The following is a 14,162-nucleotide window of genomic DNA, read 5'->3' on the forward strand; positions in this document are numbered from 1 at the left end:
TATAAATTACCAACATATATTAGGTAATCTTACCAACAATTTTTTAACAAAACAACAATTTATTAATTATTAAAAATCAAAGATGTTACTAATCAGAAGTCACTAGATAATTGTATGCAGATTCCACTCAGAAGCTTAAAGGGAATGAAGTAAAAATAAATAGTACATGATTCAGATAGAGCATTTAATTTGAAACGTGCTTCAATTTACTTTTAAAGGGACATTAAATACTTTGAGATGGTAATATAAAATGATAAATCGTATATATAAAAAAAACTCTACAATATGCTTTCATTATGTATTTTGTCCCCTTTTCCTGTAACTCCATTATGAGTTTTTTTTAGTTCCTGTTAGAAATGAAAGTGCAGAACACTGTTATATTCCACACAGCCATTGGCTGCACACTCTAAGTGACCTATTTATAGCTGACCTTAATTGGCCACAGCAGAGACGGTAACGTAAGTACAACATGGCAGCTCCCATATTTTGTCAATATTTAAACAACTAATGAAACTTTAAAAAAATGCATCTACATGTTATTCTCAGACTAATCTTTTCTTTGAATGTTTCATTCCATCTAGCATTTATTTAGTGTTTAATGTCCCTTTAAAGGGACACTGAACACAATTTTTTTTATTTCGTGAATCAGATAGAGCATGCAATTTTAAGCAACTTTCTAATTTACTCCTATTTTTTTTTTTTTTCGTTCTCTTGCTATCTTTATTTGCATCTAAGTTATTTTTTGGTTCAGTTCACTGGACAGCACTTGTTTATTGGTCCGTTAAATTAATCCACCAATCAGCAAGAATAACCCAGGTTGTTCACCAAAAATGGGCCGGCATCTAAACTTACATTCTTGCTTTTCAAATAAAGATACCAAGAGAATGAAGAAAATGAGATAATAGGAGTAAATTAGAAAGTTGCTTAAAATTGCATGCTCTATATGAATCACGAAAGACAAATTTTGGGTTCAGTGTCCCTTTAAGTTCAATTTATAATTTATTGCCCTTTATTATATATTTTAGTGCTAACATTACAGGGTGTACATGATTAGAGGTTAGGAGAGTTAGAAGTGTACATATTATACAAACAAACGTTTAGGGGGAGGGGCTATACTGTCAATAGAAAATCAAAGAATTGCATACAAGGAGGAGAATGGAGAGAATACAGAGGTTATATGTTTTTTATTTTGGCAAAGGAAGTAATGATTTGAATGAACATAGGTTAAGGTTTTTGTTACATCTTTATTATTGTAGCTATAACTAAATTAAAGATGCATGTTACACCAAGTAGGTTTATATATATAATCTATTTTCATTAAAATTACTTATATACACATTTAACCAAAATACACCTAGAACAAATAAAAATGTTAAAAAGTTTAATAAAGTTAAATAAATATTTAAAATAATAATAATTAAAAAAAATCATACACCATTACTTTCCTTTTTTATTTCATTCTTATAAGGTAAATTTGTTCGCATTGGTCCTCTATCATTGGTTGAGTCCAGATGTGGGGAACCGTTACCACTGTGGGTGATAGAAATAACATTTTCGAGAAGTGCGTAGAGAAGGTCGTTTCTCCGAGAGTCCTCCTCTAGTTTTTGGCTCAACAATTCAAGAGTTTGTTTTTCAATTTGAAGTTGTTCTTCGTGTACTGCGACAAGCCTACATAAATTCTCATTTAATTGATAACCCATTTGTTGCTGCTCAGCCCTGTACTCCTCGGCAGATTGAAAGAAAGTTGACATTAGTCTGTCTTCAGGTTGGATAGCAGCTGAAAGAGATGTAGAAACAGGAGAAATGACAGAACGAGCAGAGATAATTACTGGAGGTTCAACGGTTGGCGGCGCCACAGGAGGAGCCTTACGAAAGTTTACTGTTAGCCGAGGCTCCACAACAGGTAGATCTACTGGAGACGAGTCTGAATCAGTATGGTCCTTATCCATGGGCTGTACACTTGGTACCATTTTCCCAGAATCGATTATATCACAAAGGTGATCTGTAACAAATATATATATATATTTATAAAACATACATTCTCATAGATTATTAGCCAATTCCTCAAAATGACATTTTTAGCACAATAGTAAATTTTGCTAGAACATTTCACTACTACTGCTGTGTGCTCCCCATAGGAGTTAAAGGGTCAGGCTAGTCAAAATTAAACTTTCATGATTCAGATAGGGCATGTAAATTTATACACCTTTGCTTTGTTCTCTTGGTATTCTTTGTTTAAAGCTACACCTAGGTAGGCTCAGACTGATTTCTAAGCCATTGAAACCGCCTCTAATCTCAGTGCATTTTGATAGTGTTCACAGCTAGACAGCGCTAGTTCATGTGTGTCATATAGATAACTCCACATGAGTGAGCACAATGTTATCTATGAGTCAGAACTGATTGGCTAAAATGCAAGTCTGTCAAAAGAACTGAAATAAGGGGCAGTCTGCAGAGGCTTAGATACAAGGTAATCACAGAGGTAAAAAGTGTATTAATATAACTGTGTTGGTTATGTAAAACTGAGGAATAGGTAATAAAAGGAATTAACTATCTTTTTAAACAATAGTAATTCTGGAATAGACTGTCCCCTTAAGATATCCAAAGCACAGATTAATTGCATAGTTTAACATAAATAGATTTAATGACAATTTGCGCAAAATACATTGTAATAATTTAATATTAGCTAATTTAGCGTAATTTTAGCCAAGTGGTTGGTAAAATCAAAGTGGTGGCGTGGCTATTAAATAGGTCCTGGGGAGAACACAATTAATAATATTTAGACACCTTTTTTTGCATGAAAACATTAAAAGTTGTTTACTGATACTGTAACTAGCAGAAATAGTATGTTTGGTGTACAACTTATGTGAGGGATAAACGCTCACGGTCTGATCCCATTGGTGGATGGTCAAATACTGCACACAGGAACATCATGCAATAAAGACCCTCACTAAAGTTCTGTACGTCACGTGTCATTAAAGGGACTCTACTCTAGAATTGTTATTGTTTAATGAAGATAGATAATCTCTTTCTTACCCATTCCCCAGTTTTGCATAACCAACACTGTTGTATTAAAAGGAATGGGAAAACAAGGACATTTTCATTCATGATTGTTTACATTGCAGTATATTTTTACAAATACCTTTCTCTTCATCAGCTATCCCTGCCCGCTTCTCATGCTGTACTTACACAGCAATAATGAAACTGGCTTCCTCCAATCACGACGTGGCCTCACGAGATAAACGCTCTGGGGGAGAAGCCATGATTGGAGGAAGCCGGTTTCGTCATTGGTGACATAAGAACAGAGGAGCTGCGGGCGGGGGATTGCCGATCGGGCTTTTTCTGAAGAGAAAGGTATTTGAAAAAATACACTACAATGTAAACTTTTATGAATGAAAGTGCCCCTGTTTTTAATAGTATTTTTAAAAAACGGGCACTAATTCATGAAAGTTTACATTCACTTTAATATACTTTTTATCTCTGTGATTACCGTGTATCTAAGCTTTTGCAGACTGCCCCTTATTTAATTTATTTTGACAGACTTGCATTTTAGCCAATCAGTCTCTCATAAGTAACTCCACAGGTGTGAGAACAATGTTATCTATAATATGACACACTGAACTAACACCCTCTAGCTGTGAAAAACTGTCAAATGCATTCAGATAAGAGGCGGACTTCAAGGGCTTAGAAATTAACATATGAGCCTACCTAGTTTTAGCTTACAATTAAAAATAAAAATAAAAAATAAAAAGAGAACAATGAAAATTTAATGATGACAGTAAATTTAAAGGTTATTTTAAATTACATGTCCTATCTAAATCATGAAAGTTTAATTCTGACTTGACTGTCCCTTTAAGGGAGTTTTTATCCCAGTAATAGCACTTCAGGAGGCAATAGTGTGGTTTAGCCGGTCCTGCACTAATTAACCTCTTAGATTAAAAATCACAGGGTACGTTGGCTACTGTTAAAGGGTTAATCTACTAACTCATAAAAAAAAATGTGTAAAAAGTACTGTGCAGCAGCTCAGGTGATTTTTGGTTAAATTTTTAAAGCCCTTCCATTAGACAAGTTGCCATTTGAATTAGTAAACCTCTCAAATTACGTTAAACACCTGAGAATCTACAAGTAACAGGCTTTTCAATGGGTTTTTTTACAGACCTGTAAAAAAAAGCAAAAATATTGCTGTCTAATGTATTTGGACACAGGTATTTTCACATAATCAATATTAATTCATGACGTGTGTGCAGTTAACATTTTCATATCACTGAACATTTGGCCATTGGAAAAGTCTTTTGTATTTCATTCTGTAGGTGTATCTGTATCATTGCAATACGTAGAGCATAAAACTATTATTATAACAGCAAAAAATGCATTGCATATATAATTTTAGCATCCCCTTGGGCACATGACTAGATACCAGAATAGCTGCTCATGGTCGCAAGCTATTTCGGTAGGTTGTTTTTGTGGGAGCTACAGCCAATCAGAAGCTTTACCACCTGCTCTAAAGATAGGTGTACAGCTCACTAACACTTCTCTGCTATACCAGTCTCCTTACTAGATAAGGGGTCATGTATGTACCAACCCAATCATGCCCTAGTAGTCCAGAATTTTTGTGTAAGGCAGTTGGCAACCCTAGAGGTATCTATACAATTTACAGTAATGGAAATAAAAAAAAAGGTAACATATATTTGGATTGACATGCAATTAGTAAAGCGTATACACACGGTATGGCACCTTGTTACCTTACAGGTGAATAATAGGGAAATGCACTTATTCCACATTTCACTTCTGTTTCTATATACCTTAAAGGGACAGTATAGACCCAATACATCATTTTGATTACTTATTATTAGACACCAGAGAAGCATTCTGCAACTGGTCCCACATTTATAAGCTTGTAAGAAGTACATGAAAAGTTTAAATATTCGTTTGTTAGAGTTGAAAATGGCCACCAAGCCCCGCCCACCAACTGCAAGTATATTTTGGTATGTTAAGTTTCTCCAATCACGATTGACTTAAGATTAGCATGAGCAGTGCTAAACTGTCATACAAGAAAACAGCTAACTGGACAAGAAGAAAGCTGTGGGCGGAGCTTGGCGGACATTTTTGGCTGGTAACATACAATGATTATTTAAAAGTTTCATGTACTTCTTGCAAGCTTATAGATGTGGGGCCCGTTGCAAGATGTAACAATAAGCAATAACAAATAAGTATTGGGTCTAGACTGTTCCTTTTTTAACTGCAAAATAAGGCCAGAAATTAGCTGAATTTATAGTAGACTGGAAAGAATTAACTTTAGAGTTACTAATGTGTTTATTACCGCGGATCTGAGATGCATGAGCACCGCTGCTTGAACACGGATCAGGCTTGCTGTCCGTAGAAGAGAAATGATGCTGGCCCTCGATGGACGATGAAGATGTGGAGGATTGCTGATCTATAGGCGACAATCCACTAGACGCTGCCAACTGCTGTGCCAGTTCACTTTGATCTGGAAAACAAATATGTATCCAAAATAATAAGTCCTTAAAGGGATATGAAACCCCAAATGTTTCTTTTGTGATTCAGACAGAGCATAATTTTTTTTTTTTTTTAAGTTTCCAATTGTGCTATTATCAAATTTACTTAGTTCCCATGTTATTCTGTGTTGAAGGGATACCTAGGTAGGCATCTGATGCACTTCATAGTGTTGCCATCTAGTACTCTTGCAAAACTAGTGCCATAGAGTGCTCCAGAAATGGGACTGGCTCCTAAGCATACATCCCTGCTTTTCAACAAAAGATACCAAGAGAACAAAGAAAAACTGATAACAGACGTAAATTAGAAAGTTGCTCTATCTAAATCATGATTGATACATTTTGGGTTTCATATCCCTTTAAACCCTTGATTGTCTGAGATGGCATCACAGCTGTTAATACGGTCATGATTAAAGGAACAAAAAATTTTTTTGATCCAGATATGGATACAATTTTGCAAAGTTTCCAATTTACTTTCAAAGTTCCTTGGTTCTTATGGTATTGTTTGTTAAAGAGCATACATAGGTAGGAATAGTGTCGTCTGGAGCACTTTATGGCAGCAGATTCTGCCAAAATGTTTACTTTGGCGCAAAACGTTTGGATTATTTTAAACATATCTATATATGGCTACTAAAAGTTGTGTTACTGTCTTCACAATAATCTATGTTGTTCCTAAACTCTTTGCACATGGGTCTGCACAGCTCTGAGAGGGCTTATATATGGGATCAATGTTTTTAGCTGGGTGCTTGACAAAGGGACAGGAGCCCCGAAACGTTGTCTTAAATAAAGGTCGTCATCTTTTCCTACATAAGGAGTGCAACTTCATCTTTTGCTTATTCCTTACAAGGCACCCAGTATATCTTCCATTATCTTAAGGGTTTCCATAACTTATACGGGTGAGCAATTTGGTGAATTCAGCTCTTTTCGGATCCGCATTTATCCTTGTGAAAGTACAACTCACTATGATCTGGATTTACACAGATGTTAGTGTGTTGCACTTTCCCAGGAATAAATGTGGCTCCAAAAAGAGCCGAATGCAGCAAGTGGCCACCTTCTTCTGCATTCAGATGCTACCGAAAGCATCCAAATGCACACACCTAGTGCTTATACTCTTCCCTATCGATCAAAGGGTCCATAATCTATCCTATTAATCAGAGGCTATTTATAATCTATCCTATTATTCAGAGGCTAGAAATAATCTATGCTATTAGAGACTAGCCATAATCTGTCCTATTAATTAGAGACTAGCCATAATCTATCCTATTAATTAGATGCTAGCCATAATCTGTACTATTAATTAGAGACTAGCCATAATCTATCATATTAATTAGAGGCTAGCCATAATCTGTCCTATTAATTAGAGACTATCCATAATCTATCCTATTAATTAGAGACTAGCCATAATCTGTCCTATTAATTAGAGACTAGCCATAATATATCCTATTAATTAGATGCTAGCCATTATCTGTCCTTTAATTAGAGACTAGCCATAATCTATCCTATTAATTAGAGGCTAGCCATAATCTGTCCTATTAATTAGAGACTATCCATAATCTATCCTATTAATTAGAGGCTAGCCATAATCTGTCCTATTAATTAGAGACTAGCCATAATATATCCTATTAATTAGAGACTAGCCATAATATGTCCTGTTAATAAGAGACTAGCCATAATCTATTACATTATTTAGAGACTAGCCATAATCTATCCTATTAGATTCTAGCCATAATCTATACTATTAGATACTAGCCATAATCTATCACATTAGGGATTAGCCATAATCTATCACATTAGAGATTAGCCATAATCTATCACATTAGAGATTAGCCATAATCTATCCTATTAATTAGAGATTAGCCATATTCTATCACATTAATTAGAGATTAGCCATATTCTATCACATTAATTAGAGACTAGCCATATTCTATCACATTAATTAGAGGCTAGCCATAATCTGTTTTATTAATTAGAGACTAGCCATAATCTATTTTATTAATTAGAGGCTGGCCACAATATATCATATTAAATGTTGTCTATAATCTTACTTCATAAAAATAAAAATAATGTAGTACAAACAAAAAACAATAAACCTACCCAGCAGCACACCAGTGTGATGTTGCGCCTCCAAGCAATCAAGTAGCTTTTGACCAATGAGCTCAAATAACTTCTGCTCATAGTCTAGAAGGTTAAGCTCGTAGCTCGGCAATCGTCCTTTTTTCCTTGATATTCTTCTCTCCTTCCTCAGTTTAGTCTTTATGCATTTTTTGATGCTACCATAGCGTTTCTTGCAGTTGATGATAGATTTCTTAAAGGGTCCTACAGCAGAAACCTCATCGCTAATTCTTTCCCAAAGGTTAATCTTCCTGCTCTGAGGAGTAATCCTGGCTTTCTTGCCGAAGATCACGTCGTAAACTTCCAAAATTTTGTCTATTAGCACCACGTTCTGCTGATGGCTGAACTGGACATTTCGCCCACTTTTGGTCTTCCCGGCTCGAGAGGATTGCTGGTTTGAAAGTGCTCCAGAAGACATTGCCAATGTAGAAAAACATTTGGTAATACCAAAAAAACACCTGAGAGTTCAAAACATAAAAGAAAGAGCCTTTGTATAAGAGATTGAGTAACATATTACATGAGGTTGAAAGAAGAAAGAAAAGAAAAAAAAAGACAGTCCATCAAGTTCAACCTATACAAATTAATTTATCTACAATAAAAGGTTAAGTTGATCTTAAATAAATTAATCCCAAACAGCATTTATATATAGACAGAAAAGTATCTAAACTATTTTTAAATGTATCAAAGGCATTGGCATTTACTTCCTCCTTAGGTAATAAGTTCCACAATTCCATTGCTCTTACAGTGAAAAAAGTTTAACGTTGATGGAGATTAAATCTCCTTTCCTCCATCTTAAATTGCAGACCATTTTCTTGGAATAAACAGAGCTTCCACCATCTCTGTATAAAGGCCTTGAATATATTTATATAAAGTAATCGTGTCACCTCTCAAGTGCCTTTTTCTAGAGAAAACAGACCCAGTTTGGCTAACCTCTCCTCATAGCTTAAATTCTCCATTCACCTTATTAGCTTTGTGGCCCTTCTCTGAACTTTGTCAAGGTCTGCAATGTCTTTTTAGAACTGCACTCCCTACTCAAGGCGAGGTCTTACCAGGGATTTATATAGTGAAAGAATTATGCTTTCCTCCCTAGCATCAATGAATCCTGTAATAGATGCTAGTATCTTATTAGCCTTAGAAGCCGTAGCCCTGCATTGTGCACCCATTTTTAGCTTGTTATCTATTACTACTCCTAAATCCATTTCGTCCTCTGTTTTGCTAAGTCTAGTCCTATTTAAATAATAGGTTCTACATTTAAACTTATCTGCAAGCCTTTTTTCTACAGTGTATAATATATAGACATTATAAATTTGACTGCACTAATAGAGGATAGTCAAAAATCTCCTCCACATTTTTATTACCTGAAATATCTTCAATATACAGCCATACATTACAGGGGTGTGGAATTTTTTAAACTGTTCACTGCCAATTTATATAAATGTGCAATCTAATTTTTACACAGGGTATGCAACTTTTAACGTTTTTTTAACCCCTTAGATGCTGGAGAACTGCAATACACTGCATATCACTCTGTGCTACAGCCCTCTAGCAGACAAGGGGTTAAAAAAGGCAGAGGCGTCACTAGGTGGTGCGGACCGCACCTGGGTGACACACTCGGGGGGGGTGACACCACCAGGCAGGAACTTACGCTACTTGAGTAATGCTCCATGCACGACAGTGTCACCGCACCCTTTGAGCCGCCGCTGCATCACTACATGGCACTGTAGTGACTGTGTTGACAACATAGGTGAGCGCACGGTACACAACAGCAGTACCGCAGATGCCCCGGCTGCCCAGCGTCACTGGCAAAATTAATGCCAGCATAGGTGCTGACAGCCATGAGGCACCTGCAGGGGGCGCACTATCAGACCTTCCTGTAACTTAATTATTAGCAGAATGGAACAAGCATTGTGAATTGCACACACATTTTTTCTATTAATGTTATACAAACAAGTCGCAGATCACACAATTTGCTGATTGCACACCGCCAACTGTACTGCGACAGCACCGCCAGTAGCTATCTAATTATGGGACGCATCAAGCGTTGCCATGGAGACCCTTCCGACGGCTTTATGTCTCCAAAGGTAACGTCAGCGGATGATGAGTCTTTGGCTTATGCGGCCATTTGAATGCTGGCTGCTGGGAATGTTTGTGTGATTAGGGCACTTAGAAGTTTGTGAGTACCCAGTGAGTAGAGCGAAGCGTTTTAGGTACGTGAGATATCAGGCATGTCTAACTACCAGAGGCAATAGCTGTTCTTAGGGTGCTTATGGCAATCATATTAACAGCAACGGCTGAAAACTAAACTGTACTATAATGCCCATAGGTACATGACATGGAGCTGAATGTGGTTTACAAAAAGGGCACCAGCACATCATTTTAAGGCTACACTTAAGTTTGCTTATTATAAATGTTGCAGTTACACTTGCATTGACTTTTTCTGGCTGCAGCGTAGCTGGGAGATTGCTAAACTTCTGTATACTATTTAGGGTTGCCAGGTGACCAGGTTAACAGGACACAGTCCAGTATTTTAGCAGGCTGCTCAGTAAAATTATTTGCACAAATACTGGACACTAATGTCCAGTTTTTTTAATGTCCATGGGGCATTGTGTGATCCACCACGTGCCTAGTCAGTCCCCAAAAGATTGTCCGGTATTTTTCTGTAGGACAGCTGGCAACCCTAGTCGGCATACAGATGGGAGGATAGACCTCAAACAGAGATGATGGGAAGAGTGAACTTGTCACCTAATTGCTGTGTACATTTCAAGGTGACACTTGTGAGTGCCCTTTTTAAAGAATGGTTATACTTATATACTGACTCAGGGGCTTATTGGGTTAGGGGGCAAGATGACAACATCCCACTCTTCATAAAATTAAAGTTTTGTTATTTTTTTTGCTCATAAAGATGTCACCAGCATACCTGAAAAATGCCTGAAAGTAGTTGTGTATCTCTGTCTAAATATGTTATGCAAGAATAGGTATGTTCTTTATGCAAGTGCTGTTATCTTATCCCCTATAGCTCAGCAGCTGTCAAGTGTTGTTTGGTGCCGCTTATGTTACAACATGACTGCAGATCTACTTCATAGGAACTGCTTCATTCCCAAACTGAAATGCACAGCTTACAGTATGTCAGCTTTTTACATGGTTGTCATTACTAGATAACAGGTTATGTTATGCTAAATATTTGTTTATTAAAAGGGTAAATTATACAGAACAAGAAAGCAAGTATGCATAGTAAGATACAAATGCATATTGTATGATTGTAGGCTCTAAATTTGTCACCCAGGTCAAGCTGCTTATTGGTGGGTTAACACATAGCTCCCAATTTGCATGATTTGAAATTCTATTCTCTATGCCCATCTTTCTACTATATAATATATTTATATAATTTTCACTAAAAGAAACCTAGGGGCGGGCCTGTATGGGCTGCCCATAGAATTTTATAGAATGTTAAAACCGCAAGTTAACCCGGTTCTCACAGACCTTTACTCGGACTATTTCTCCAATGCTGATAAACCAGCTCATACATTTTCGCCTGCGTACATCACTCTTATTCCTAAATCTGGAAAGGACACTCTTCTCCTGGCGTCGTATAGGCCAATTTCATTAATAAATTTGGACTATAAAATACTAACCAAACTTTTGGCAGAACGCCTCTAATTTATCTTACCAGATCTGATTCATGAGGATCAGACGAGTTTCATGCTTGCGAGGTTGTCTGTGGTAAATGTGCACCCGGTGTTACAAATACTTCAATATTATTGGAATAAGAAACAATCTGGGTTGGACACCCCACTTGTCCTTGGACGCGGAAAGGGCCTTCCATAGGGTTGAGTGGAGGCACCTTTTCTACACCATGAGCAAATTTAACCTCTCGGCTCCTTTTCTCTTATTTATTAAGAATCTTTATTCTTCACCAATTGCCAACCTCTGTTTCAATAATCTTTTCTCTTCTGATGTTACTTTACAATGAGGTACAAGACAAGGGTGCCCCCTGTCTCCGCTGCTATTCAACGTGGGTCTAGAGCCTTTAGCTATTAAACTCCTCAAGTGTTCCCGGGTATTGATGTTGCAGGAGACCCCCCAACATTTGGCACTATATGACATGATACTGTTCGTACAGGATCCCAAAACTCACATTCCACCCATTTTAAAAGCCCTACAGGATTTCGGATCCTTTTCAGGATATAAGGCCAATATGCAGAAATCTGAGATCCTGTGGTTACATAAAAATAATAAACAAGATCATAATTATCCATTTACAATAGCAAACCACATGATAACTTACCTTGGAATTCAGATTCATGTGAACCCCAGCAAGCTTTATTCTACTAACTTAACACCTATGTGCGCCAAATTATGTAGTCTGATGAGGAGCTGGAAGTCTCTTCCCATTTCATTAGCAGGTAGGATAAGTCTCTGTATCCATTGCTCATGCTGCCTTTACTGCTCACTAAAAATTATGTGAAATCTTTAAACTCTGCAGTACAATACTTTATATGGAAAGGAGGCAAACCTCGGGTATCTACTGATAAACTAAATATGGCCTCTCTTAATGGAGGTCTATCCTTGCCGGACTTTAGACTATACAATTGGGCAGCTTTGATCCGTTTAGTCCTAGACTGACAGGTTGGTACACAGCATTTCTATAGACATAGCTTAGAAGGCGCAGCTTTGGGAGGCATTTCGTTGGCATATCTATCACATATGCAGAAATCAGGAAATGCTAAATTAGTAGGTCTGAACCTCTTGTACCGTGATCCGCTGAGGGCCTGGTATCAAGCTCACAGATTCTTAAAAAAGTGTCATAGTTCACTTCCTTCCTATTAGTGGTAATCCAGACTTCCAGGCGGGTATGGTTACGAAACCTTTCTTACAATGGGAAAAGTTAGGTTTACCATACAGCGGTTTCACAGGACAGGTTCCACTCAGAACAAGCCTCGCCATGGTCGACCAAAGAAGTTGAGAGCACGTGCTCAGCATCATATCCAGAGGTTGTCTTTGGGAAAAAGACATATGAGTGCTGCCAGCATTGCTGCAGAGGTTGAAGGGTGGGGGGGTCAGCCTGTCAGTGCTCAGACCATACACCGCACACTGCATCAAATTGTTCTGCATGGCTGTCGTCCCAGAAGGAAGCCTCTTCTAAAGATGATTCACAAGAAAGCCTGCAAACATTTTGCTGAAGACAAGCAGACTAAGGACATGGATTACTAGAACCATGTCCTGTGGTCTGATGAGACCAAGATAAACTTATTTCGTTCAGATGGTGTCAATCGTGTGTGGCGGCAACCAGGTGAGGAGTACAAAGACAAGTGTATCTTGCCTACAGTAAAGCATGTTGATGGGAGTGTCATGGTCTGGGCCTGCATGAGTGCTGTCGGCACTGGGAGCTACCGTTCATTGAGGGAACCATGAATGCCAACATGTACTGTGACATACTGAAGCAGAGCATGATCCCCTCCCTTCGGAGACTGGGCCGCAGGGCAGTATTCCAAAATGAGCCCACACACACCTACAAGACGACTACTGCCTTGCTAAAGAAGCTGAGGGTAAAGGTGATGGACTGGCCAAGCATGTCTCCAGACCTAAACCCTATTGAGCATCTGTGGGGCATCCTCAAACGGAAGGTGGGGGAGCGCAAGGTCTCTAACATCCACCAGCTCCGTGATGTCGTAATGGAGGAGTGGAAGAGGACTCCAGTGGCAACCTGTGAAGCTCTGGTGAACTCCATGCCCAAGAGGTTTAAGGCAGTGCAAATTTTTTTATTAACCCCTAACCTGCTGCCCCCTATGTCGCCGCAACCTACCTACATTTATTAACCCCTAATCTTCCGCCCCCAACGTCGCCTCCACTATAATAAAGTTATTAACCCCTAAACCTAAGTCTAACCCTAACCCTAACACCCCTTGACTTAAATATAATTTAAATAAATCTAAATAAAATTACTATAATTAACTAAATTATTCCTATTTAAAACTAAATACTTACCTATAAAATAAACCCTAGGCTAGCTACAATATAACTAATAGTTACATTGTAGCTAGCTTAGGGTTTATTTTTATTTTACAGGCAACTTTAACAAATACCCCCCCAACATTAAAACCCACCACCCACACAACCAAACCTACTATAAAACCCACCCAATCCCTCCTTTAAAAAAAACTAACACTAACCCCTTGAAGGGTTCACCCTACCGTGCGAAGTCTTCACCCAACTGGGCAGAAGTCCTCAACGAATCCGGCAGAAGTGGTCCTCCAGACGGGCAGAAGTCTTCATCCAACCGGGCAGAAGTGGTCCTCCAGACGGGCAGAAGTCTTCATCCAGACGGCATCTTCTATCTTCATCCATCCGGCGTGGAGTGGATCCATCTTCAAGACATCCGACGCAGAGCATCCTCTTCATCCGACGGCCGACGACTGAATGAAGGTTCCTTTAAATGACGTCATCCAAGATGGCATCCCTTCAATTCCGATTGGCTGATAGAATTCTATCAGCCAATCGGAATTAAGGTAGAAAAAATCCTATTGGCGGATGCAATCAGCC

At 38.1% G+C, this 14,162-nt stretch overlaps 1 protein-coding gene across 3 annotated transcripts in view; it reads right to left on the bottom strand.

Moving 5' to 3' along the window:
* Positions 1 to 1,167: 1,167 nt before the first annotated feature.
* The window catches only part of LOC128652675 (myb/SANT-like DNA-binding domain-containing protein 4), a 42,012-nt gene continuing 29,017 nt past the window's right edge, over positions 1,168 to 14,162 (bottom strand). For all 3 annotated transcript variants that reach the window (XM_053705611.1, XM_053705605.1, XM_053705617.1), the window contains 3 exons: positions 7,605 to 8,080; positions 5,318 to 5,485; positions 1,168 to 2,002 (listed from right to left, as the gene is read on the bottom strand). In XM_053705611.1, the coding sequence (XP_053561586.1) occupies positions 1,428 to 2,002; positions 5,318 to 5,485; positions 7,605 to 8,080 (1,219 nt within the window). In that variant the 3' untranslated portion in view covers positions 1,168 to 1,427. The remainder of the gene's footprint in view (positions 2,003 to 5,317; positions 5,486 to 7,604; positions 8,081 to 14,162) is intronic.

Source organism: Bombina bombina, chromosome 1, assembly GCF_027579735.1.
Source record: "Bombina bombina isolate aBomBom1 chromosome 1, aBomBom1.pri, whole genome shotgun sequence".
Classification (NCBI taxonomy): domain Eukaryota; kingdom Metazoa; phylum Chordata; class Amphibia; order Anura; family Bombinatoridae; genus Bombina; species Bombina bombina.